Below are 26,608 nucleotides of genomic sequence, written 5' to 3'. Positions count from 1 at the left end.
TTTTTATTTTTATTAAAAACAATAGGACAGGATATGCAAACAGAATCATTAATATAACAAAACCATATCCCCTGAGGAATATAAATAAGTATACAAAGGGAAGTGCTTTAACATTTGTAATTGCTTGTGTTTTAAGAGAGCTGAATTTAATCTATATACTCCAACAACTGAGAAATGGTGAATTTAAAATAACCAGTGATGGTTTATTGTCAGACAAAAGCCATGGTGAGATTTCAGGTGGAGGATTTAAAATCTTATTTTTCAGTGTAAGTTGATAGAAAAAGTGAACCAGTTCTAAAGACCATCATTAAATTATTGTGAATACAAAGGGCAGCTGACGTTTTAAAGTGATGTCAGAAATGAAAAGAATAGATAAACAATAAAGGCCCGTGTGGTGTTTTCCACTGGTGCTTGTGTTTCACTGCAGTGCCTTGTGGCTCCACTTTATTGAAACGAGGCGCTGCGCTTATTGGTAAAAATCATTTGTTTTCCAGCAAATCACGGCGTGTTGATTGGACGCTGCGGGTGACGCCCACAAACAAGGCAAGGTGGAGTTGACAGATATTTGGACAAAAAAATGGTGCTGTCAAACACTTGTGAAAAAGAAAGAAAAGAAGTAGGCAGCGTAATAAATTACATCAGATTTCGGCTTTTTTTTATTATTATTATTACGCTTTCAGTAGAAACTTTCTTAGCATTCCCCTTTCCTCTACATAGGAATCTGGCCGCTGTATGGTTTGAGTGGGTTACAAATCAAATCCAATAATAAAATCACCAGGACAAAAACATGGGCGACATTAATATTTTTTATATAACTCTGAAAGGGAGCTGAATCCGAAAATTGGGTTACAACGAAGACGTTAAAGCGGCGAAATCTGATGAAAATGGAGGTTAGAAGAAGACCAAAACGGCATGGAGTTTGGAAAAGAAAACCAGTAAAAACGGAAGATAACGCGTCAGATTGGTGTTGGAGAAAGGTCAAGAGAAAATGTTTCATTAAAAAATAGGTTATATATTGGTATAGTGATGGTAATGGAAAGATTTGGTGAAAATGGAGGATGTCGCGGCTGAGTGCTGCTGGTGGTGCAGAGAAGAGGAGAGGGAGATTGGATGAAAAACGTGGATGGTCTCCTCTGCAGGAGAGGGGGAGAGAATAAGTGAGAGAGAAAATCAAAATGGTGAGAGCGAGAGAGCTGTGCGCTCACTGGAAGGAAGGAGAGAGAGGGGCGAGAGATAGAGATGATGGAGGCGGGGGTAAAAAAGTGTGGCGGCTCTGCGGGGACTGGAGCGCCCCATGCCCTGCACCGGCGGCGCTCTGCTGGCCAGCATTCAGCCCTCCCCTTGTTCCAGCGCCACTTCCACACTTCCACCCTCCAAACACATACAGACGAACAGCGCTTGCCACAGGTCGGGCTCACCCCGCCGCTCACCACCGCGCACGTCTGGTAAACAACTCACAGGAAAAATAAAAGCCTTGGGGTTAAAGTCGAGTCAGGTAAACTAACGTTTTATGTTCTGTGATGTTTTTTTTTATTATTATTTCATGTTTATTTTTTAAATAATATGCAGTCGACTGCTGCAGAAGCTAGAGCACATTCCGGGGTCGCCCTCACCCGAATTTCCCCTCCGGAGGCTCGACCAAAAAAATAGATTTATTTCCGTCGACTGCGAATCCTCCTCCTAATCTAACCGTAAACCGAGTATAAAAACGCCGTTGTGTGCGTTTGTTTTCTGACTTGGCCGTGTTGTTCTTTTATTTCCGAGTCTGGGGCTATGGTGAAGAGAACCAGCCGCCTCGGTTAGCCATCAGGGAGCTGAGCTCGGTTAAATATCACACCGTGTGGGCTTACCTCTTTCACATTTAAACTACTTCGTGACTCCGTTTATCTGTTAAGAATAACACCGAGTGCATTTTCATCCACGACCTTACCATGTAAGCTCCAATTTTGTGATATTTTTGTCTTGTTTCTTTCACAAATCGGTCTGGCTGGAACTCTGGTATTATGGCGGCTCTAGAACAGTCGTCACGCCAGTGAAGCGGCGCTCTGTCTCGGCTGTTGCATTTTTTCTTTTCGCGATGTGAATAAAGCATATTTCTGAGCCGGCGACTGGAGAATTTTATTTATTTATTACTCACATACGCTACCGAAACGAACACCAGTGAAAAATTGATAATTTCCCTCTTTTTATTCTTTTTCTCCATGCCATTGAAGACTTTCCAATCCGCCGCCATACGGCCACACACCTTCGCGTTCAGCCTCCGTGTCCCTCGACGTCGGTTGAAACGTCGGTAACGGACGTGTTTGACGGTAAGACTTATATATATTTTTAAAAAAAAGATAAATGGACAAAAGACGCGTGTGACCCATCTGTATTAAATTTAGGTCGGTTTACACGACTTTGTTGCAATCTCCTTCAGCGTTTAGAAGCCGAAGCTAACTAGTTCTAACCGGCCTGGCTGGTGTAGGTCAGTCCTAGGTCGCATTTATAACATTTGAAGTTCACCTAATTCCATGCTTTCCAAATCTGTAAGTGAGCAGTTTTATTATTTCAACTACTGAATATGAGATATTTTATATGGATTGATATCTTTTGTTGAACGGGGCGTTTCATTCAAACGGCGCCGTTTACGGAGGCGTGCGGTCGGCTCTACTTTATTGCACAGAACACTAATTTTTCAATAAAATAGCCCAAGGTTAGCTTTATTTATTGAGTTTGAACGTTTTCAGCACGTATAATATTATGTGAAGTAGGTATTTTGGATGAACGATTCATATTCTACCAAAATCGAGCTTAACCGTCCCCCATGACGGTTAAACTCAAAGCTCGACCAGATCGCCTCCTCCGCCGCCATTACAGGCGCTGCAACGGCAACGCCTCAGACCTGGAAGCTTTGTGACTGATTCAAGCACAATAACTACACAAACTGTTTTCAGACACAGAAGCGCCTATATTACTCGTTTTAATAGTGAAAAAATGCTTATTTTTGCTATCCCGCCCTGGCAAATTGTCGTGTTTTATAACGTTAAGTCTCAACCAGAGCCTCGAATGGCGGATAGGCGCCCCGTCAGCACTAAGGCAGCAGCGTCGGGCACGAGGCTGAAATTGGCTTCCTTATTCACCACATCCTTGTTGGAATTTTCCGTTCCACCTTAAAGGGAGCAGCAGTTTTACTGGTCGCGGGGATGTAACAAAGTAACTGCTGGGACTTTTAAGGTGGAACAGAACATTCGAATAAGAAGGCCAACTTAAGCTTCGTGGGTCAGGCGGTGCGTGCTTCCATGATGATGTTCATCCCCCGGCCACGTCTCCCCCCTCCGCGGAGACCGAAAGCAAGTCCTTCGCGGTCAGCTGGTCGCCTCCAGCGGCCCGCCTGCCGTCCACAACTCTCGTTTCCTCCTCCTGCGGTACCTCCCCAGTAACGTTATCCTTTCGCCCCACGACAAATATCCTCCATTCGACGAGAGAACCAAGCACAAACGCCCGCAAGACGTGCGAGGGCTTTACGGCGACAAGGAAGGCTTCTTCCCAAGTCTTTTACGTTAGACCAGTTGACAAAATGGAAGATTACATCGCATTGCCCGTTGTGTCCGCTGTCGACTGCAGAGTTATTTGAGATTTGAAACCGTCACTGAGCAATGGGCTCTGTCTCACGATGCAGCGTAAACGGTTAGGGGCGGTGTAATGAACAACTATTATGTGTAAAGGGCTGGGTTTTTATCCCAATGTATAGAAGTAGTAGCAAGGACTTTCACCATCTGTCGGTATCAAAGTTCAGAATTGAGAGGGGAAATACGGTCTCTTGTGAAATACAAAAACTAATCAGGAATAATTTAAACAGTTCATTAATTCCAATATTATTATTTTGTAAGAAAACCAACTATCTTCTGGACTTGAAGCAAATAATATTTCTCATGAGATAATATGATTTATTTTGGGATTGAGATGATGTTTGTGAAAACCTGCATTTTACAGTCAATTACCGTATTTGGTTGACACAACAAAAACAGTTCTTTCAGAGCATTACATTTAGAAAAGCATTTATAGCCTGAAAAATAATTAGTTACAAATTCTTTTCTTGAATGTATTTATATTTTCATTCTCTATATTTTTCTGTTTAGTGGGGATTTCAGAGAATGAATGGAGGTATGGAGTCTGCCAGTAAAGACCAAGGTGAGAAAATTACAGAGAACATGTCTTGTATTAATTGATGGTACTTTATACTACTCATCCCTATGCTTGTAGGAATTTAAAATATACTGAAATTAATGTGTGTAAAACTGAAAATTATAACATTTACACCTCACATTTGCAGTCTGGGCCCAGGATGACTTGCTTAAACTCCTGGATGCCATGAAAACAAATCTGCCAGATAATGATCTGACCAAATACAAGACATCTGAAGCCCATTTGAACTGGGAGAAGGTGGCATTTAATGCATACTCAGCTGAGATGTGCAAACAGAAATGGGTTCAGGTCTCCAAAGAGGTGAGGTGCCATATTCTGAAGGTGCAGCACAAGATTTAAGATGAATAAGAGTGTTCTTTTGTTATTAGCTCCTGTATTTTTTACATTGATGTTAATTAATTTCAGTAACTTACTGAGTTAATAGGGACAGAAATATACTTTTAATTTTCTGTGTTGTCTTGGGCTGGATATAGCTAATTGTTTGCTGCCTTGGGAGTAGGATGTCAGCAAATGTGTGTGTGTGTAACAACTGCTGAATTGTTTTACAGACAATAAGATTCTTTCAATCTTTTTTCTCTCAAAGATCCGCAAATTCCGCACACTAACAGAAATAATTGTGGATGCACAGGACTACATCAAGAATCCCTACAAAGGCAAAAAACTGAAGGTAATTCGAATCGTTACAGTAATAGCAGATTTATCCAAAAATAAATTATTGCACTGCACTGGAACCTGTTGTGATCACCTTATAAAACAGTTTACATAGGAAACATTTTTAAATCTGTAATTTTACAGTAAATAACATGGTTCTGAATAATAATATAATAATAATGAAAAATAGATTTAATGTCCTTTTTATGCTCAGCTTTTTTAATCAAAATTGTAGTAGATCGAAATGGGTCACGTTTCACCCAGGAAGAACAACTTATGATCATGCACAAACTTTGTAAAATGGTTTTATTGTATTTTCAGCCTTTAAAACGTTTTATCTTTCCTACAGAAACACCCAGACTTTCCCAAAAAGCCACTGACACCATACTTTCGCTTCTTCATGGAAAAGAGAGCAAAGTATGCCAAACTCCACCCAGAGATGAGCAACCTGGATCTTACAAAGATCCTCTCAAAGAAATACAAGGAGTTGCCAGAACGTAAAAAGGTAGAAAAGTGGCTTCAAAGAAGGTTCAGAGTTATAATAGGAAGTGAGCACAGATTAGCAGAACTGGGTTCTTTCAATACCAGCAACTCAAGAATATTGTGACATGCTTGTAGTGTGCTGCCTTTTATGTGTTTTATCTGCATTTTGCCACAGGTTGCCACCAACTGCTAACATTTGTAAGATATTTATTGCCATTTGAATCTGACAGACTGATTTATCAAGTGCAAGTAATTTTTGTTAATTATTATAGTCTTATTAATATCTAGAATTAAAGGTCTGGAAATTTATTTCAAAGAAAACTGATGAAACCTTGGAAGCTGGTGTTCAGAAACGAACAGATTCTTTTCATTCTGTACACTGTTCTAAACTAGCCTTAAAGGCTTCCAGTAAGAAGAGTGTATATTTTGGATGAAAGACATATGAATGACTGTCACAGAACAGATTTATTGCTGACACTTAGTGTGACATTCTTTGCCATTTTTCATTAGTCATCAAAAGCCCTGAATGACATTAACATAGATTGCATTTTGTTGTTTGTCTTTTCTGTACAGGAAAAATATGTAAATGAGTTTCTCAAAGAAAAGGAAACTTTTGCACTCAACATGAACAAGTTTAAGTAAGTACAGGGAAATTGTAAAAAAAAAAAAAAAGAATATTCTATATGACATCTTAATGAATGATGTGTACCTTTAGGGAGGCACATCCAGACCTGTTAGAGACTACAGGTAAGAAGAACTCCAATGTGCCAGAGAAACCCAAGACCCCACAGCAGCTGTGGTACAACCATGAAAAGAAGACCCTTCTTAAAGCTCATCCAGATGTAAGTTCTTTTGATCGCTCCTGTCCTACTTATGCCTGGCCGACACTACGGGATTTTAAAAATCCTAACATGTTGAAAGCATGAAACACCCTGTGTATAATGACCGATTTTTCTGTGTTTGATCATTGTTAGTTCTCAAAGTCCCCACAATGCCCAATCCATCCTGAATGAAACACCACACACATTCTGGTTGCTCACGTCTGACAGACCTCTCGCAAACCAGATATAAACAAACACGGCAAATGGCAGTGAAAAAATAACCCTAGCTCGATTCATTTGGTTTACGTTCTTTCAGGGTGTTAACATTCTGCAGTGACTGCACTGGGAGAAGATTGGAAGGGTAGAGTTTGCAGGTTATCCTGTAGGGTGGGGAGTCCATAATGCAAAGATAATCATTTACTATCATGATAAAATCTGAAGATGTTTAGCGATTGTGAGCAGGACCAAATCGAACTCAAAATCAGCCTGATTATACTATAGCGTGTGTCAGGCATTAATGGCGTTTATTTATTGTAAACAGCCAACATGCATAAAAGAACTTGATTGTGAAAGGCAAGTCACACATTATGTTTTGTGCCTAGGCCACCACCAAAGACATTAAGGACAGTTTAGGAAAGAAGTGGACACAGCTGTCAGACAAAAAGAGACTGAAGTGGATTAATAAATCTTTGGAGCATCATAAGGAGTATGAGGTGAGAGCAACATGGGCATCTGCTACATACTTTACTTGATTAGTATTGCTATGACCAACCAGCCTATAAAGGATTATTAATAGTGCTTTATGTTTACTTTAATGGCATCCCTGCAATGGTTGGTTCTATCATCAGAAACTGTGATGCACCTTTCTGACTTTCGCATTTCAAACCTGACCACTTTCTTGTAGGAGATTATGCGGGATTTCATTCAGCAACACCCAGAGCTGAATATGACTGAAGAAGACATTGTCAAGTCCACTTTAACCAAAGCAGAAAGACAGCTTAAGGACAAGTTTGACGGCCGTCCAGACAAACCACCTTCGTAAGTACACAGAATACTGTTTTTAAAAAAGTATTTCCATGTTAAGTATATGAAGACGGATGTTACAGGAAGTCATGGAGTTTACAAAAGTTGTTAAAAAAAATTTTTTTTATTTTTTCCTTCCCTTTCCTCACCTCTAGGAATGGTTACTCAATGTTCTGTGCTGAGCTGATGTCCAATATGAAGGATGTCCCCAGCACAGAGCGCATGGTAATGTGCAGCCAGCGCTGGAAACTACTAAAACAGAACGAAAAAGATGCCTATCAGAAACGCTGCGAGCAGGTATGAGTTTTATACAAATACAGACCCATCAAACAGACATGTTATGAATTTGAATATGAACTCTAGCAACAACAACATATTTAAAGATCACAAAATAAATGTATAGAACTATCAGAGTAAAATGTGCAGAGAAACATGATTTGCAATGAACTGCATGCTTATGCTGTATGCTTCCAAATGTAGCACTTTCCCCTTGTATCCTTGTTTTCTCTTTTGATTGTAGAGAAAGAAGGAATTCGAAGTTGATATGAACAGATACCTATGTGTAAGTAGAGCTGTGTTTTAGCAGTAACTCTTCAAGCTTGTTTCTGCATATATATATATATATATATATATATATATATATAATATTTTTTTTTATTATTATTATTATTTTTTTTTTTTTTCATTAATACCCATTCTGTTTTGTAGAGCATTTCAGAGGAGGAGCAGCAACGTATCTTGGGAGAACAGAAGATGGTGGGCTTTAAGAAAGGCGGCAACACGGCCTCTAGAAAGAGGAACTCTAAAGCAAAGGTGTGGCCATCTGCTGATTCTGTATTGTTTTCTTTCCTGTGTTTTTCTGTTGTTCATTTTTTGCACTCTCCTTACATACACAGACCACCCCAGAGAAGCCCAAGAGACCAATCTCTGCCATGTTCATCTTTGCTGAAGAGAAACGGCCCAAGCTTCAGCAGGAAAGGCCTGACTTGTCAGACAGTGAGCTCACCAGACTTTTGGCTCGCATGTGGAATGATCTCTCTGACAAGAAGAAGGTAACATACCACATAGTATTTCAGCCCAATGGCATCTAGAACAGTACTTTTCAATGAATTAGTTTATATTTTATTGGTATAGTGGCTATGAGGGGGGGGAACTATAATGGTTTGACTACTTGGATAGAAAATATTTAAATTCTCTGACTTGCCTCTTCTGAACAGTATATAAGAAATAAGTAGACATCAGTTGGTACATTTTACTAGTAAGCAATAAACAGAGATTCTAGTTTAGGTGGCTATAACCAAATATGTGCCTTTAACCAAAGTATAGTGACTTGTGTGTACTGATTTGCAGACCTTCTTTCCAATCTAATGCACTGCTTGCAGGCAGATTTTCTGCATTTGATTTTTCCATACTCGAATGAAGCAGTAAGGCAGCACAAGCTTCCACCCACAGCTACTGAAAGCTCCACTCTCTTACAGGAAAAATACAAGAACCTGGAAGCAGTGTTAAAGGCAGAGTCTGAGAAACGGGGGAAAGAGGTGAAAGGCAAGCTACCGGACCCACCCAAGACCGCACAAGAAATCTGGCAACATAGCGTTATTGGTGATTACTTGGCTCGTTTTAAGGTGCGGGAGAGAACTATTTTGCTCTGATTAATCTTGTATTCTAGTTATCAGCTTCTTTTGGCTGAATATCTCTCAATACATATGCAATATTGCTCTTTTACAGAATGACCGACCAAAGGCAGAGAAAGCCATGGAGGCCACCTGGAACACCATGGAGAAAAAAGAGAAGATCATGTGGATCAAAAAAGCAGCAGAAGACCAGAAGAGATATGAGGTTCAGTGACCTTTCGATAGTTGTAGACCACTCACATGTTGAGCCTAAGTAACAGTATTCATGATTGGCAGGGTTCACGTTTCAAACTTTAATTACAATCTGTGCATTAAAAAGTGGGTCTTAGATCAGACAATTTTCATGTTAATTTTATGTATTGTTTTGCTTTATTAGTGTGTTTTTGTTTTTTGTTTGTTTGTTTGTTTCATCACTTTGCTATTTGTCTTGATCAGAGAGAACTGAGTGATATGCGTGCGCCTCCTGCATTGGTTGCCTCAGGGAAAAAGATGAAGTTTGAGGGAGAGCCCAAGAAACCACCATCGTGAGTTCAAGTTTTAATTTTCATGAATTTTGATGTTGCTTTTCTATGCATGCTGCTAATCTACTGCACTACCCCTCTGCTGAAAACTGGTCCTTTAGTGCTTTGGAATTCCTAAATCCAACTGCTCATTCATTTCCTCATTTAAAACTGAGCTTATATGTTATTTATTTATTTATTTTTCTCCATGTACTTGTTCCTTTTGTGTTTTAAAAGTGGCATTGAGCCCTGAAATGGAACAATATCAATATTTTTATCTACCATGAAAGCATTTGTTTTATAACTGATCTTCTCCAGTTATTCTCCTTTTGGCTTGGGATCCTGTATACACAACAAAATCTGAGCCTATTCTAATTGTGTCCTTTCAACTTTTATTGTTAGAAACGGCTATCAGAAATTCTCTCAGGAAATGCTCTCAAATGGAGAACTGAATCATCTGCCCATGAAGGAGCGAATGACAGAGATTGGTGGCCGCTGGCAGAGGCTCCCTCAGAAGGAGAAAGACCGCTATAAGAAGATTGCAGAGGAGAAGCAAAAGCTCTACAAAGTGCAGCTTGAGCAGTGGCTTGCGGTACTTCAGCACACATTTGTCTTTAACATGCTAATGAATTGTTCTAAGAAAACAATCCAGGACAACTTCACAAGTCTACACACTAATGTTAATACCTTGTGTTGAAACATGCCAACTGATGAAAAATGTTTTTACAGAGTTTATCATCGCAAGAGAGGGCTACTTACAAGGATTATAATGCCTTAGTAAGTTTCATTTTCAATTTACTTATATTTTTTGATGTTTTCTTGAGATTCATTTGATCAAGGATTATATCAACATCTTACCTCCTATGCTTGTCTTGCCATTTCTTGCAGAAAAGGAAGGGTACAGCTAAACCAGGTGGTCCCAGTTCTAAACAGAAAGCCAAGTCCAAGTCCTCAGTGAGTGCACACACACTGTCACTTGATCAGATTGTGTTGTTAGCATTCAGCACTCTAACGTAATCCCCAGCTTCACATTTTCTAACACTATACTGCTCATCTATATAGGATTTGGATGATGATGATGATGACGACGAAGATGATGAGGACGATGAGGATGAGAAGGACTCTGACGAGGGATCAAGTAGCGGCGAAGACAGTGATGATGAGGATGTAAGATATTATGCACTGATATTTATTTTGAGTTTACATTATAATAAGGAGCAGCAGGTAGTGTCGCAGTCACACAGCTCCAGGGACCTGGAAATTGTGGGTTCGATACCCGTTCCGGGTGACTGTCTGTGAGGAGTTGGTGTGTTCTTCCTGTGTCCGCGTGGGTTTCCTCCCACAGTCCAAAAACACATGTTGGTAGGTGGATTGGCAACTCCAGTGTCCGTAGGTGTGAGTGTGTGTGCGTTGCCCTGTGAAGGACTGGCGCCCCCTCCAGGGTGTATTCCCGCCTTGCGCCCAATGATTCCAGGTAGGCTCTGGACCCACCGCAACCCTGAATTGGATAAGCACTTACAGATAATGAACACACAGTTCCGGGGTCCTGGGGTTGTGGGTTTGAGACCCACTCCAGGTGACTGTTTGTGAAGTGTTTGGTGAATTCTCCCTGTGTCCACATGAGTTTCCTCCCATGATCCAAAAACATTCATTGGTCTGTGGATTGGCTACTCAAGTGTCCATGTATGTGAGTGTGCGTCACCCCGTGAAGTACTTGCGCCTCCAAAATGGTGTGCTCCTGCCCCAGTGATACTGGGTAGGCTCTGGACCCACCGCAACCCCGAACCAGATAAGCAGTTACAGACAATCAATGAATAAATAATTATTTTTAATAAATAATAGTGCTCCTGTGTTGTCTGATGGTGAGAAACTTGCTAGCTTTATATGAAGGTGATATGAAAATTATAGTCAAAGTGGTATTTAACTTTTTGATAGGTTCTTTACGTAATCAGAGAAGTCCCATAACTGTATGCATGTTTAAAATATTTCAGATGTAGGTGGTAAATTCTGTAATCTCTTCTTAATTTGCATAATTGAATACACATTTTCTGTTCCTTCAGAATGAAGACGAGGAGGATGAAGAGGCAGAGGATAAGGAAAATAAATCGGAGAGCAGCAGCAGTGCTTCTAGCTCAGATGATTCATCTGATTCAGATTCAGACTGAAAGGAACCTGGAGCAGAGCAAGCCCACAGACTGCCACAGAGCCTGAGAACTGAGCCATGAATCAGAGCCATGGGCCTGCACTGCACACCTTCATCCACCGGGGGGCTCCCTCTACCACCACCGTGTCCTCATTCAGCAACCATCTCTCCAAATCACGTTTTTTTTTTTTTTTGTCCCTGTCTCAGAGCTTGTGTTCCTTTGAAAATTGTTAAAGAAGGAAATGGAATGAATGGGGTGAAGAATGCACACGCATAGGACTATGAATATATTGTAATCTGTTCTTTAACAGGGTTTTATGGGTGCCCCAAATTTGCTTTTATAAGGTGCTAGTGGCACCATAAAGTTGTCCTTTACAATTTCATTCAGTGTCTGAAGCCATTATTTTTGAATGAAGTAGAATAGAAACGAATCCCTTTTCAGTTTAAGTCTTTAAGGGGAGTAACAGACCCACAAGCCAAAGAATCTGTTATCTGAGCATATTTCGGGAGGTAAAGGGGACCAAATACTTGCACTCTTGTAGAATGTCTGTGTTGTCTTTCCTGTCCTCCTTGTCTCCATTATGTTCAAAATCAATAAGTTTTTTCACTCTTTCCATGCTCCCTTATCTGCAGTGGCAGTGTGGTGTTTTCCTTCTGTAATTGTTTGGTTTTTAATGTACCTTCAGGGACAGTGACATCAATTTTGTCAGTCCATGTAAATTGAGGACACAGACAGCGTGTTCATGGCACGTATATAAAACATTAACCTTTTTTAGTTGGGTTGATTAGCTATGAGTTTGACAATGATGTTATAGAAGCTGAGCTAGATTTCAATCATTTTTTGTTATTCTGTGGAATTTGGAATAAAAAAATGATTAGAAAAGAGATTTTCTCAAATGCTTCCTCTAGCTTGGGTGTGCACTGCTTTGGAAAGAGTCTCCACCCACAAAACATGCTGCTAAAATGTTTGTTAGTTAAGAGACGCTGTTTGTTTCCATCCAAACTGTTTTAATGTTCATGCTTTTTATTTGACGTTGCTTTGCAAGGCTGCATTTTCTTTCCATTTCTTTAATGTTTGGTTTGTTTTAAATGTCTGCTAAAAGTTAGATTGGTTTCTTTCAAAGATCTGAATGCAGTATAAATATGGCCAACTATGCTGTGCACTTATCCTAGAATATCTCACCAGTTGACTGTCCTCTGTTCCTATTCTTTTTCTCACCACTTGCACTTCTCCTGTTTCCCCTCATTCATGTTTCAACCACTGACATTTTTCTAAGCACCAGCTCAAGGAATGTAATGGAATGTTTTATTTAATAGAGGAGGAAATCTTTTGTTTTGTGTATATATGTGTACCATTTAGGTTGCTTTTTTTTCCCTCCTCATCAATTCAATATATATTTTTGGCATTATGTGTAAAGCCTTTGCAGGTGTTTGAACTGTGTGCTTTACACCCCTAGGGTCATTGGTGGTGTCTGTTACTATGTTTATTATGCCCCAACAGACAGGACACAAATTTAAATCAGCGCCCTTTAAAATGAACAGAAGTGTAAGCTCTTTGTTAATGTATCCAGCTGAATGAATTCCTCAGCTGGAAAGACTTGATGGTTATTTGCTTATTCATGATGATGGTGAGGAACAAGGGCCCAGGATAAATAAGTATCCTTTGTAGATTTTCCATTCTAATTAGGAACAATAAGATTGTTGAGGATGGATTTGGTCCACTGCTGTTGTAAGGTATCTGTAAATAGGTTTTCTTTTTATATATAAATATATATTATTGAGTGAGAATTGTATTTTCATTTGGCCAAACTGTCCTCTACGTGGTTCTTGTAGTGGCCAGTGATATTAATTTGTTTGTTAATTGCTCTGAGGAGGGAATTATTTTAATTTGAATTGTTTTAGTTTTTATACCCCTCAGCTGTTTATTTGTAGAAATTGCAAAAAAAAACAAAAACAAAAAAAATTTGTACTGCTGATAATTTGGGACATTTGGATGTTTTCTATAGTCAAGCGGTGTTATTCCTGGAATATACCATTTGATTAAATAAACCTGTCTTTAGCAACTGTGTGACTTTTTTTAAAGTTGTATGATTGATCTGCCCTGAAATTAACCTAAGGGTTCTGTAGAAAAACAGCTCACAAATTAGTGACCAAAATTTGGTTTTATCAACACAACTGGTTTATTAAATGTAATATCAAACACTGAACATTGATTACACTTTCACATAAAATGGATTACATGAGGGAGAAGGGAAGATTAACCTGATGGAATCTCTCTATGATAACTATCTGAAAATTCTAAAAAGGGAGCTATATTTTATCCCAGAAATACACTCGACACCAACCTCTGAAATGAGCCACGTGACCTTTCATTCTACCTGCTGCAGCAGTCTTTATCTTCATCCCATTGCTTTGGTCAGAGACACAGCTGTAGTGGGCACTCACTCCAAATGAGCCTGTGGCCTTTTCCATCGCTGGATTCGCATCTTTTAGTGAACCATGGGCACATCCGTCTTGGGCCATAGACTGGGGCCTTAATCACTTGTTCCACAACTTTCAGGATTCAGAGGTCTGAGGTTGCTTTTAGACCCAGGGCAGGGCCTTTTGCATCACTGGACTACACTAAAGCTTCCTAGTTTGTTAATATACTGAAACATAGAAAAGGACAAAATGGAACTGAGACTAAGAGGTGGTATTGTTGATATTGTTACAGTAGACGACAGTAGAAAACCGCTGTGGACATTCAAACCAGGGCGTGTAGCAACACAAAGTCACCCACGGCGTGGCCTGAACCCACAACACCAGGACCCTGGAGCTCCGTGACAGCGACACCACCTGTTGCACCCTGTGCTGCGGACAGATAAGTAAAAATGGATTTCAAGCTATGTGTGTGAAAAATGCAAGGGACCAGATTCTTATCTGTCATTACATGGGGTGCATCCATGTCCATGACATGAGTTAGTTGCATATGTGTAAACGTAAGATGTAGCGCTGCACATTGGGATTTCAGGAAGACATGCCAATATCTAGGCTACTATGAAGACCATTTCAGCAAGACAATGTCAAGCCTTATGTTACACATGCTATGGCAACATGGCTTAGACAAGTGTGTGTGTGCTTGACTTGCCTGCTTGTATTCCAGATATGTCTCCTGTATCACACAGAGGAGGAGAATCAGACAAGGGCATTCAGGTATCAACAAGGTGTTATTCAAGCAAGCACGGGCAAATATGCCATTTGTAAACCTGCAATTGAATTGTCAGTTCCAAAATTTGAAAGTGCTCAAAAGTTACGTTACACAGTGTTAAACATGCCTTTGTCACAACTTAAGTGTGTTGTATCTATTTCACCAATAATATATTAAAACACACAACACATAGACACCTTAAATAGAGAATCGTGCATAAAACGCAGTGAACTATGTTAATACACACATAAATTAGGAAAGTATGGATTAAATAAAGTTAATTTTTGCAGTTCGAGTCGTAACACAAAGGTAACAGTTCAATAATACCAACCAACAAGCATTGGTGTATTTATTTGCTAATTTGAACCTCTTACTAAAATAGGAAAATTTGTTTTAACGATCAATGCAACGGTACAACTATTACCTATTACTATTAACCCTAGCTAACGTACCTGTATCTACATGCGCAGGTATGATGTTGGCTTTTTATAAGCTGCTAATTCTCTCTTGGCAAACACAGCTTACACCGCATTATAAAGATGTCGCCTTGATACCGAAGTGCTCCTTTAAATATAGCCAGGTGGTCATTTGTTCCAGAGTAACTCAGAATTAGACGGGGTTTCGCACTCACCTGGGTCTGCACCTGTAACAGGCCCGTCTCCGTATGCTATGCTAGTAGTCTTGGTATTTAGCAGTAGATTGCTCTCCAGCCCATAATTAACAACGGTAATTTCCGGTGCGCATTTTTTCCCTTGCATTTTTATTTAGCTACATTTTTACGCAGTAACGGATGTGATTTAAAATGTAATGAAGTACAGCATTTCAAGCAAAATGTATTTAAGTTACAGATTTTAAAAACTACTTTAAAAAGTACAAGTACACCAAAAAATTACAGTAGCACAAGTAAATGTAAGTTACTTTCCACCTCTGGTAACCAAACTGGTAACAAGGATTGAATATAGCCACTTAGTCAGTGAAACCGCTGGGAATCTTTTCTTTGTACTTTTGTCAGTTAAGTAAGGATCCAAGAGAACTAAGAACTCATAGATTTGGTTTTGTATTTTACACAAATTTTGAAATTTTGAAAAAAAAAAAAAAAACAGGTTTTGTGGACACTGTCTTTGCATTTTATTTATTTATTTAATATATATAAAACGTCTAATATCAAAGTTTGTTGTGAAATTTAATTATTTAACTGGCCAAAATAATTGAGATATTTGTTGTTTGATTAACTATATAACCAAACGAATTAACGCCAGGCTGACTAGTTGCTCACATTCATGTGCGGTCGATGTTCGTTGTGGATCGGTAGTGACTAGTGATGCCTGGCGGTTGGCAAAATGGCTGATTTTTATTTTTCTCATATTTCTCAAGAGTTCAAACAATCAACAGATTCTGCAACGACGCAGTAAAATATTTTAAATGTCAACATTTTAGAGTAGCTCTCCGTATTGTGATATTTCTACATCCAGTTAAGAGCGCTGTCTGTAAACTGCTCAGAAGGAGTCTGGGCGTTAAGTTTGTAGGTAGGTGCAGTAAATACATTACATTTGTTAAAATCAAGTACGTGCGTTGAACTACAGATATAACTCAGATATTGAGTCTTAAGGGAATAGAAAAGGCTCTCTGTTCGTAAGCTGCGCATTCGAATTCTTCGGTCCACCTTAAATGGGGCGACAGAACTTGACTGCAGCACCATTTAAGGTGGAACTGAACCTTCCAGTAAGAAGCTAGTAAATTGTGGGGTGGGCTATAGTTGTGTACTCGCACCTCGTTAATCAATTTGTTAGCTTCATAAAACCTTTGGGGTCTTTATAGCCTAATTAGCCGTATATGCTTCTTGAATGCAGTGGCTTAAGCACACTGTCATGTAGCATAGCTTCTGTCTTCACCTAGCCAGCTATTATAACCGTCACTATGCGTGCAGATTATTTATTCTATAAAAGCTGCTTATTCAAACGCTGTTAATATCTTAGTGTTCAGCTGAAACGACACCAGTGCTCTCTGCTTGTTTCCTTTTAACAGTTTGCTTAGCACCAACATTAGAGAGGATTTGTGTCAAAAGATCACATTTTCAAAGCTGAGGGGACTAAAGTAAGCTGGCTACTTTCCCTGCCAATTTTGTTTGTTTGCAAGGCCACAGTGTCCTGTTCTTCTGCTTTTTATTTGTATCTTCTCTTCCACCTTAAACTGTGTAGAGGTAAATAACGTTACATTCTGGCGTCTGTAACATTTGCATCTTTTAAAGGGCCCATACACTACACACACTTTTTTAGTTATTATTTATTTTTGTGTGTGTTCATATACCAAAATTTGACCTAGTTTGTTACGTCCTCTCTCTGTGTCCCAGGATTAAACAGACTGTTATTGAGACCACGCCATTAAAACTCATATGTAAATTACCTCTCTCCTATCCAATTCGCTGCCGTGTACTGTGTGGCTAATTCAGAAAGCAGCTTGATACCTAAACGCTGCTATAATTTCTAACGACATGAATCGACGGGGCCGCAGCAGGAGGTGACCGTTGTAGAACAGGGTGAAGCAAAGCATCGTACTGACCACTGTCTAATTTTAGAATTAAAAAAATGTGCCCTTGCATTGTAACTGAAGATCATAAAGTATACAATGTATGTATCAGTGTGAGAACATGAGTGACCAGAAAATTGATTCTTTGTGACTTTACAAAATTAGGCACATAGAAAATTACATCAAACCACAGTTTAGTTACTGTATAAGAACATTATGGACTGGGAATTGAATATACTAGTTAGCATACTAGCTCAAACTGTTATACCTAAACAGGTTTATGTTTGTTTATCTTCCAAAATAAGGGCTTTTAAGGTGGAACAGAAAATATAAGTAACAAACCAGCGAATAGAATGCTAACCCCATTTATTTGAATATTCATCACTAATATGTGGAGTAGCTTTGTGTTTCTGTGATGATTTTAATATTTTATTTCCGTCAATGTCTATAAAGTACCAGAAATGTAACTAAAGCTATTACCTCATCTCTGAGATTTGATAACACTTCCAGAATTTTTCCCTGGAATCACTAGAGGCTGCTGCAGCTCAGTCAAATGCATAGACCTGCCTAGTTGGTTCAGAAGTAGCTCATGTGACACTTAAAATATATATCAGTGTGAATAGAGGTGGACAACATGACTCTATTATGATTAATTGCTCCGAACTATTGTCAGTACTTGGAGGAAAGAAAAAAAATAAATGCATTTAAGAGTCTAACCTGTTGAATTGTTGTAGGTACAATGTTTTTTTCCCCTGACAGAGTGGCTGCTCACCTGCTGTACCACACCAATGATGTTGACCCAACTGCAATAACTTTTTGCAAATGAAAATGGAGGATATGTCGCTGTCAGGCCTGGATAACACCAAGCTAGAGGTAATCATTCATTTTTTTCTGTGTACTTCCCATTTGTTTTTGCAGTTGAGTGAACGTCCAGTTGACTACCATAAAGATCAAAATAAAAAGCTTCTGAAATGTCTGGCATCTCTTAGGCCTTGGCTCATGACATCTACTCAGACTTGGTGGAGGATGCCTGTTTGGGACTTTGCTTTGAAGTGCACCGGGCTGTTAAACAGGGCTACTTCTTTCTGGATGAGACGGACCAAGAAAGTATGAAGGACTTTGGTGAGTGAAGATGTAGTTATATTAACAAGAGGACAATTTCATTAAAATTCATAAGAACATCAAAGAAATAATTTCTTTCTTGTAGAAATTGTGGACCAGCCAGGCTTGGACATCTTTGGGCAGGTGTACAACCAGTGGAAGAATAAGGAATGTGTGTGTCCCAACTGCAGCAGGAGTATAGCAGCCTCGCGCTTTGCCCCTCACTTAGAGAAGTGTCTGGGAATGGGCCGCAACAGCAGTCGCATAGCCAACCGCAGGTTAGTTCACATAGTTATTCTGGTCTCCATACAATTGTTTTCCAGTCTGGTTTGCAATACCCAGCTTTGGGCATCTGTCTTTAAAAATGTTCTTGGCTTTAGTAGGACAGCACAATTCATGAAACAGGTTGCATAAGTCTCTGAAACATTATTTTCCCCTGGTGCTCTCTTTGCAGGATAGCCAGCAGTAACAACACAAGCAAGTCAGAAAGTGACCAAGAGGACAATGATGACATCAATGACAATGATTGGTCTTATGGTTCAGAAAAGAAATGTGAGCCTTCTGTTTTATTTAAACTTCATCTTTTCACCTATATGTATGATGTGCAGTTTTTAAAACCTTTCTTTGTCTTTGTTTCTGACAGCCAAGAAGAGAAAATCAGATAAGGTAATACATTAAATGTTATATAACTTTTATAAATCAATTCAAAAGGATTGTCTGCAGTGTGGAATGGCATATACATAGACATCTATAAGTTTTTATGCCGGACGGCACGGTGGCGCAGCAGGTGTTGTCACAGTTACGCAGTTCCAGGGACCTCGAGGTTGTGGGTTCAAGTCCGGGTGACTGTCTGTGAGGAGTTTGGTGTGTTCTACCCGTGTCAGAGTGCTCCAGTTTCCTCCCACGGTCCCAAAACACACATTGGTAGGTGGATTGGTGACTCAAAAGTGTCCATAGAGGTGTGTTTCTGTGTGTCGCCCTGTGAAGGACTAGCACCCCCTCCAGGGTATGTTCCTGCTGTGCGCTCAATGATTCCGGGTAGGCTCCGGACCCACCGTGACCCTGAACTGGATAAGCGCTTACAGGCAGTGAATGAATTAAGTTTTTATGCCATTTATGAAAACAACTGTTTTTTGCTGAATTTTCTCTTAGAACCCAAATTCTCCTAGAAGATCCAAATCCTTGAAGCATAAAAATGGTGAGTTTGCTTTTGTTTCTAAAATGCAAAAATATTATTTTAAAGGGGACATATTGTGCATATTTTCCACAAGTTCAAAGTTTCCTGGTCTTTTTAATGAAAGTTCTGCTGCATTGATTCAAAATACCACAAGGATCAAACACCACAGTAGTGAGGAGCAAGTAACAGAAGCTCTGTTTTTTTTTTACCATTTTTGTTTGATGCTTCTTTTCTCTATTGTTATTTTGCCATATTTAATCAGTACTCATTTATCTGCACCTACTTTCCGAATGAATAAAAACATAGCATCCCCTCAGTGATTGCCATAACATAAATCCACAACACAATCCTCTTCATTGATTCAGTTATGTTTACATATGATGCACAACTGCTCTTTCTGTGTGAGTTGATATGTGTACCTATGTGGCCTCACTGACAATCAAAGACAAAATAATTGAAAACACTTTTTGCTTATGGAATTGCACTTTGTCTGTTGTCTGTTTTACAGGAGAGCTCGGTGGTAGTGTAAATCCAGACCTCTATAAGGTATATATTTGCTTTTAAATGAATTGGAGTTGGGTTTGCAAGCTGCTCTGTAAACCTTTAAGTGTTAGTTCTTGCCATCGCAGACTTGTCAGTACGCTGTGTGTTCATGTTTCACGTGTGGAGATATCTTATCACTGTGCTCTTTCCTCTACAGTATAACTACAGTTCTGGGATCAGTTATGAAACTTTGGGGCCTGAGGAGCTGCGATCGCTTCTCACTACGGTAACCACTGGTTTTTAATTTGATTTGATTTAATTAGGTTAATTTAAAAAATGTTTAGTTGTTCACCTCTCATTTTCTTTGGGCTAAATTAAGCATACCCACATTTCAAACGATGTTTAAAAAACATAAACAATAGCAAGAGTTAATCCTACCTTATATTTTCTCCTGTTTACTGTTTGAAATATAGGGTTTTGTTAATACATTGTTGCAATCCTCTTTGTTGCCTACAACTCTTTGTAGACTTAACTCTTTCAAGCTACAATTATTTGATGTTTATCAATGTTCTAAAGACCCTGTAGACGACATCAAAGGGCTGATCTCCCAGTACTATCTGATGCTCTTTACTGAGAGACTGTGATGTGTTTATTTTACTGATGACATAACACAGCGAGAGTGCCAAGCTGTGGGTAGACTGTATGCAGCTGAGGGTATTTTGGGTTAGGCAGCGGTCTTGCACAGTGAATAATAGCTTGGTAAAGTCATGTACCTAAAAGCAGCCCTTTTTTTCCTCAGCAATGTGGGGTTGTGTCAGAGCACACGAAGAAAATGTGTACGCGGTAAGTGACACACACAGACACAGTAGTCTCTTAATGTAAAAACGTTCACCAGAGGTTTTTGAGATAAATGCCATATATTAATTTGTTCCTGTCAACAAAACATAACTAGGCTTGAACATGTGAAATTATATAATAATAACTAGATATGATCCTTGAGAAATTTCCGTTATGAATTGAGTTGAGTTAAACTGTGATTTTAGGGCTCCTACGTCACTCATATGATCACATCATTTCTATTCACAGTCTGCTCTTGTGTGGGGCAGGCAAAAAGGAAATTGGTGATGTTTAATTTAATGATCTCCACAGCTTATTTGAAGCTTGCTGATCCCCTGCTTGTGAGCACAACAGCTGTGAGCCTTAAGGCTTGTATAATATGCTGTAGCTGCTTTACTCTTTCTGAAGGTGTTTGTGTGTGTGTGTACATACGTACATGGGTATTTGTGTGGCTATGTATGTTTCTACAGTTAATTGTGCATGTGTCATGTAATGGCACAACCTTTTCCATTTGTGTAAATGGAAATGGTTGTGTCATGTTGGGACTGATTATATGGAACACAAGTGGCAACTTAGTAGGAATCTTAATATATTTGATTCTCATTTGTTTGTACGGGGGACAATTTTGTACACTTTGTCAGTTGAATCTATTTGGCGGTCACTATGTTAAGGTCTGATTCACCTCCATTCTGATTGGACAAAAATGTGATCCATTTATCTCCAATTGGACAATTTTGAGGTTGTCTCAAAGCACTGCTTGTTTTTCATGGCGTGGGACTGTTTTTGACCATCTGCCAGCACTCATCTGGCCCATTCTAACTGTCTAACCTCTAACCACAGACCCTCCCTCTCATGCCGTTTTGGTTGCTGGCAAAATCTGTCTAGTCCCTGGCCCAGTTAGCGTGTCTGGTGCAGTGCATAATGCCACATTGTGTCCTGGCAGGTCCCAGCGGTGTCCCCAGCACACGGACGAGCAGAGGAGGGCAGTCAGAGTCTTCCTCCTGGGGCCGTCCGCGTGAGTTTCTCCCTAAACACTTCCCTACCTTAAGCCCCCTGGCTGAAAATAAAAATGCTCTTTCTTGCATCCACGTCCCAGTTACAATTCAGAAAACCTCTCATTTCTCCTTGCTGTATTTACTTGTTAATATCATTGTTATCTGTATCCAGAGCCACAGCTTTGTGTTCATTTATTTATTATTTTAAACTCTCAAGGCCCCTTTGTGTATGAATTCTGTAAAATGAAATGACGTGATGACCCATCAGTTTTGTTCTGCCAATTCGTGCTGATTATAAGTGTCACACACTCTGACAATGATCAAATGTTGTTCCAGTTCTGACTGTCAGGAAGCAAATGCATCATTTCAGCCAATAATTCACAAAATAAACAGAATGGGCCTTTCAGGAAGTATTACTGGGATTATTGATATTGAATTGATCTGTTTGACCACTGGTGGTTCTGGATATGTATTGTGAGCATTTTTAAATTCAAAGAGAAGTGAGAGTTTCATTTCTGTATTGTTTTGCGTATACAGCTATACCATTTGCTCCTCTTCTTCACCTTTATTTCCTCACTGATCCATGTCAGATATGTAGGGGTTAAAGAACAGTCCAGTATTTAACTGTTGTTATAAATACGGTTGATTCGTACATTGATTTTTATATATAAGCCAATTACTTTCTTCAGATATATCTCCGGAAAACAAATAATAGGCATTTTAACTGCTGATTAGAAGAATGAAGGTTATGATTTTTATTTATTAATATTTTTAAGACTTATATGAAAGTGGTTTTTACCTGTAACAACGCGCTGGAGATCGTTTTATGTTTAAGGACCTATTCACACAAAGTCAGATTTTTTTCAGAAGAAAACAAAAACATGGAAGCGACTTTTAACGGTGGAACCTTCACACCAATTCTGATGTAGGGTTTTTGATTTTTTTTGTCTGAAATCATGGGAGGACGCTGGAAGAGGAAGAAGATGCGTATTCCTGGAACAGCACAAGCAGCAATAATAGATTTATCATCTTACATTTTGCATTAATCCGATTCCACAAAAAGGCAACAGGATGAGTAGTTCAGCACCGCATTGAAGATATAAAGCTGTATAAAGATCTGTTCCAGAGGCCAGTGGGGGAGTTTACAGCTTTGCTTCTGTGATGTTGCTTTCATTAAAAAGGATGTCAGTGGCTTGTTTTATAAGCTTTTGCTGCAGACAAGATGAGCTCTTTTGCCACCATCTTGATGCTTATTTGTTTGGTCTGCAAACATGACAGCAGCGCTCCAACTGGTCAGCCTGATTTTAACACATCCATACAGTTCAGAAAATAGAACCGCTTCTAACTGACTCATCATTGCATTCTGTCAGTTTGAGACTCTGTGGGATACGGCCATAAAATTATATCACAATATTAAGGATATTTTTGTGATAATGATATTCTTGACAATATGACAAAAGACTGAAAAGTGTTTAATTAATTATTTAAGAACATGCAAAATAATGTTCAAATTGTATGTTAGTCATAATGTCACCATCCATTATCCACCGCTTATCCGGGTCCGAGTCGCGGGGGAAGCAGTTGGAGCAAGGAAACCCAGACCTCCCTCTCCCCAGCCACCGTCTCCGGCTCCTCCGGGGGTATACCGAGGCGTTCCCAGGCCAGTCGAGACATGTAGTCTCTCCAGCATATTCTTGGTCTGCCTGGGGCCTCCTCCCCGTTGGACATGCCCGGAACACCTCACCAGGAAGGCGTCCAGGAGGCATCAGGAACAGATGCCCGAACCACCTCAACTGGCTCCTCTCGACGTGGAGGAGCAGCGGCTCCACTCCGAGTCTCTCCCGGATGTCCGAGCTCCTAACCCTGTCTCTAACGGAGAGTCCAGACACCCTGCGGAGAAAACTCATTTCAGCCGCTCGTACCCGCGATCTCGTTCTTTCGGTCACTACCCAAAGCTCGTGACCATAGGTCAGGGTTGGGACGTAGATCGAACGGTAAATCGAGAGCTTTGCTTTTCTGCTCAGCTCTCTCTTCACCACAACAGACCGGTACAGAGCCCGCATTACTGCTGACGCTGCATCGATTTGCCTGTCAATCTCACGCTCCATCTTTCCCTCACTCGTGAACAAGACCACGAGGTATTTAAACTCCTCCACTTGAGGCAGGATCTCACTTCCAACTCCACCGATGTAAACAATTATACAACATTAACACTTCAAAGTAAGTAACAAAAATATTACAAAATAGGTTCTATGTGGAGTCAGTGTAGCTTGTCTGTTTGGGTAAAAGCTCACTTTTAGTCTGTTGACCTCTCCTCACTGCATTTTTGACTTTCCTCAACTGGTGTTTCTGCTTGAGGTGGTGAAACCTATTAGTTGTGTTTCCGTTTTATTGTCACAGGTTTCTTCAATATCTTGCATACGGCGTTGGTTTTTTATACATCTAATATTTTGTTACCAAAACACATCCACACTACTGAAATAGTTTCCCCTTTATGGAACAATCTCCTCCACCTCAAAGCCACTTTCCACCATATTTGTTGCAGTCATATGCCAGCTGCTTGACATCATTATGTAAACAAGTCAGAATATCACTGTTATTACTATGGGTTTTTAAAACTCAAATACCAATATTACCAATATATATACCAATACTATATCATACACCCTTGCGTCATGCTTTTAACTGTCTTCATCTTTCATGTTAACTTTCACAGATGAAGGGGAAATCTTTTGGAAGGTTGTGTAGCAAGAAATAAAGTGGAAATATATATGAGTTTGGCCCATGATTTATGCTATTTTTTTTATTATAGCAACCTAAGAGCATTTTGGAGCATGCAGTAGAAGGAGTATTTGTATTTGTTCATTTACAGGTCTTCGCTGCCAGATCCAGAGTCAACGCTGGAAAACGATGGTTATGACACCCCTGATGGCCAGCTCATCATGTCCCGCCTCCAGTGGGATGGGTCATCCGACATCTCCCCCTCAGACTCTGCCTCCTCCAAAGCCAGTGAGCTTTTTAAGGATAACACACACACCTTCAATCCACATTCTCCAATACCTGACCCTTTTGTCAGATTTTAATGTGTCATCACCTTTCACCTCTCCTCCTATTCTTCTTTCCACTCCCCAGGTACCAACAACTCAGACTCTAAGAGACCTAAGAAAAAGAAGAAGACTGCCTCCCTGCTTGTGAGCAGTGCAAGTGCAGGAGAGAGGGAAAAAGGTGAGCGAGACCGGGGAGAGAGAGAACGAGGAGGAGGTGGCGGCGGCGGCCTAGGAGGAGGAGGAGTGAGCAGTGGGAGTGTACTGGGTGGAGCCAGCAGCAGCTCCCAGAATGCACTTGCTCTTTCAAATCGTAAAAAAAGACCAAGACTGCCAGCACCGCCAGCTCCCAGTATTTATGACGACCTGAACTGAATGAAGACTGATCCTCACACACACTTCCACATCTCTGCTGGACATGAGCATTACACTGATTTGTCCGCATTTTATTTTGTTTTCTGTTCTTTTAGGCACAGGAACCCCACAGACAGTGTGTGTTTGTGTTATGTGCAGTTGAATATTGGAGTCTTATGTTTACGTGTGATTAGTAAAAACGTGCCATAGCATGTCCAGACAGAAGTGTGAAATGTGAGCCTGTGAATGTTTGAATGTGTATATATTGTTAAATAATTATTAATACAGTTTGGATGCTCGTGCTTCTAAAACTGCACAATAATGTCACTGCAACTTACACTTTCCCGAATAATGCTACTCCATAAGGCTACTTCTCGTTCACCTGTTTTTACTGCTTCCTGCTGAATATGATAATCACTGTTACAGCTTCAGGCCAAATTATGCATCTTTAATATTCACGTTGTCATTTTCTGCTGCCTCGTAGTAAATATTTTACCGTGTAAATTACACTATTTATTTAGCCTACAATGTAACGTTAGTGATTATAATTTGTTTGTTTTGCCGAGGTGTCTATGGTCCTCTATCCTAAATATTGCTGCCTTTGTGCACGTTTGTCTTGATCTTCAAAGCACTTATTGCATTTGGGGTTGGTTTCTTAGACAAGGGTCTAGACAAATCCAGTTCCTGCATTGTTCAGTATTCAAGATGTAAACAATCACCAGGCGTGGCTTGAGTTGACAGTTCTTTAGAGAGATATATATTCAGCTTTTTAATTTGTGAGAACTGTGGCCTAACACACTTTTAAAGGGTCACTTCCTTACTTTTGAGCCCCTCTGTATTATAGTAAAATATTTACATGTTGTTGACATTAAACCCTTCAGGTATCTCGCTCCTATCACCAACACTATACACCTGTACGACTCTAGCTTTGACCATTTACACACTTTTAACCTCTGAATCATGCTGAAACTCTGTGAAATGTCTTCTCACCAGTCCTGGATTACATTTCATTCTAAATGGAGATTATTAAGTGAAAGTAAAGTGCAATCCAGGCCTGAACCCATGTCTGAGAAACCACCTCAGACTTCCTTTTTTATGTGTGAATCAGCCTTTTTCTTTGTGGGGGAAAAAAAAAGCCTACCACAAAAGTGATGTGGTAGAGAAATGGCACTTAAAGACAGTGCAGATGGGTAATATACTGATGATAAATGCACTCCTTATGAATCATATTCAGTCTATACAAAAGCATTGTTGCTTTTAAACTGAGATTTGTTCATTTCCATACTGGCTGTGTTTTGTGAACTCGAGTGTTTTATGAGTGACGTGTGGTGGAGGGAAAAATGATTCCAGGTTTCTCATCCCTATGTTTGAAGTACTGTGTGTTTGGGTGTTATTTCCCAATGCTGGCATTAGTTCTATCACCTTTCCAAGTGTACTGTGGTGTTCTAGTCTGAATAAAGC

The 26,608-nt window shown here is 39.8% G+C and overlaps 2 protein-coding genes and 1 long non-coding RNA gene across 15 annotated transcripts; 2 read left to right on the top strand and 1 right to left on the bottom strand.

Moving 5' to 3' along the window:
* The first annotated feature begins 1,115 nt into the window (after positions 1 to 1,115).
* Positions 1,116 to 13,491, top strand: ubtf (upstream binding transcription factor). Of its 7 annotated transcripts, none has more exons than XM_066642260.1 (22): positions 1,360 to 1,495; positions 2,214 to 2,309; positions 4,122 to 4,173; positions 4,316 to 4,488; positions 4,772 to 4,855; positions 5,189 to 5,344; positions 5,896 to 5,960; positions 6,038 to 6,164; positions 6,746 to 6,856; positions 7,048 to 7,181; positions 7,322 to 7,463; positions 7,687 to 7,728; positions 7,875 to 7,979; positions 8,063 to 8,218; positions 8,645 to 8,791; positions 8,895 to 9,005; positions 9,236 to 9,324; positions 9,703 to 9,892; positions 10,030 to 10,077; positions 10,189 to 10,254; positions 10,363 to 10,467; positions 11,361 to 13,491. In XM_066642260.1, the coding sequence occupies exons 3-22, from the start codon at positions 4,137 to 4,139 to the stop codon at positions 11,463 to 11,465; spliced, it is 2,193 nt and encodes a 730-aa protein (XP_066498357.1). In that variant the 5' UTR covers positions 1,360 to 1,495; positions 2,214 to 2,309; positions 4,122 to 4,136; the 3' UTR covers positions 11,466 to 13,491. The 7 variants fall into 7 exon arrangements, with proteins under 7 accessions (XP_066498355.1, XP_066498357.1, XP_066498358.1 ...); XM_066642261.1 differs by lacking the exon at positions 1,360 to 1,495 and adding an exon at positions 1,727 to 1,933; XM_066642258.1 differs by lacking the exon at positions 2,214 to 2,309 and having other exon boundaries at positions 1,116 to 1,495.
* Positions 13,492 to 13,657: 166 nt separating this feature from the next.
* Positions 13,658 to 15,189, bottom strand: LOC136664831 (uncharacterized). The gene is made up of 3 exons (XR_010795184.1): positions 15,083 to 15,189; positions 14,571 to 14,594; positions 13,658 to 14,293 (listed from the first exon to the last, which is right to left on the bottom strand). It is a non-coding gene; the product is annotated as an uncharacterized lncRNA (long non-coding RNA).
* On the top strand, positions 14,615 to 26,595 carry atxn7l3a (ataxin 7 like 3a). 7 transcript variants are annotated; one of them, XM_066642272.1, is made up of 13 exons: positions 14,615 to 14,635; positions 17,916 to 18,029; positions 18,146 to 18,278; positions 18,364 to 18,535; positions 18,712 to 18,809; positions 18,901 to 18,923; positions 19,410 to 19,455; positions 19,943 to 19,980; positions 20,135 to 20,203; positions 20,717 to 20,760; positions 21,698 to 21,769; positions 24,622 to 24,758; positions 24,882 to 26,595. In XM_066642272.1, exons 2-13 carry the CDS (start codon positions 17,979 to 17,981, stop codon positions 25,166 to 25,168), a joined length of 1,170 nt encoding a protein of 389 aa, XP_066498369.1. In that variant the 5' UTR covers positions 14,615 to 14,635; positions 17,916 to 17,978; the 3' UTR covers positions 25,169 to 26,595. The 7 variants fall into 7 exon arrangements, with proteins under 7 accessions (XP_066498369.1, XP_066498365.1, XP_066498367.1 ...); XM_066642268.1 differs by lacking the exon at positions 14,615 to 14,635 and adding an exon at positions 15,250 to 15,356; XM_066642270.1 differs by lacking the exon at positions 14,615 to 14,635 and adding an exon at positions 15,348 to 15,366.
* Positions 26,596 to 26,608: the final 13 nt, after the last annotated feature.

The sequence above is a fragment of the Hoplias malabaricus genome, chromosome 13, assembly GCF_029633855.1.
Source record: "Hoplias malabaricus isolate fHopMal1 chromosome 13, fHopMal1.hap1, whole genome shotgun sequence".
Taxonomy (NCBI): Eukaryota; Metazoa; Chordata; class Actinopteri; order Characiformes; family Erythrinidae; genus Hoplias; species Hoplias malabaricus.
The sequence above is the reverse complement of the archived record's forward strand: the minus strand, read 5'-3'. Positions and strand labels throughout refer to the sequence as shown.

Coding starts and splice junctions, on each gene's coding strand:
- ubtf (XM_066642258.1), top strand. CDS start 1,295: ATGCCCTGCACCGGCGGCGCTCTGCTGGCCAGCATTCAGCCCTCCCCT. Junction 4,856..5,188: donor ACAAAGGCAAAAAACTGAAG/GTAATTCGAATC, acceptor TCTTTCCTACAG/AAACACCCAGACTTTCCCAA. Junction 9,325..9,702: donor GAGCCCAAGAAACCACCATC/GTGAGTTCAAGT, acceptor TTTTATTGTTAG/AAACGGCTATCAGAAATTCT.
- atxn7l3a (XM_066642272.1), top strand. CDS start 17,979: ATGAAAATGGAGGATATGTCGCTGTCAGGCCTGGATAACACCAAGCTA. Junction 18,279..18,363: donor AGAAAGTATGAAGGACTTTG/GTGAGTGAAGAT, acceptor TCTTTCTTGTAG/AAATTGTGGACCAGCCAGGC. Junction 18,810..18,900: donor TTATGGTTCAGAAAAGAAAT/GTGAGCCTTCTG, acceptor TGTTTCTGACAG/CCAAGAAGAGAAAATCAGAT.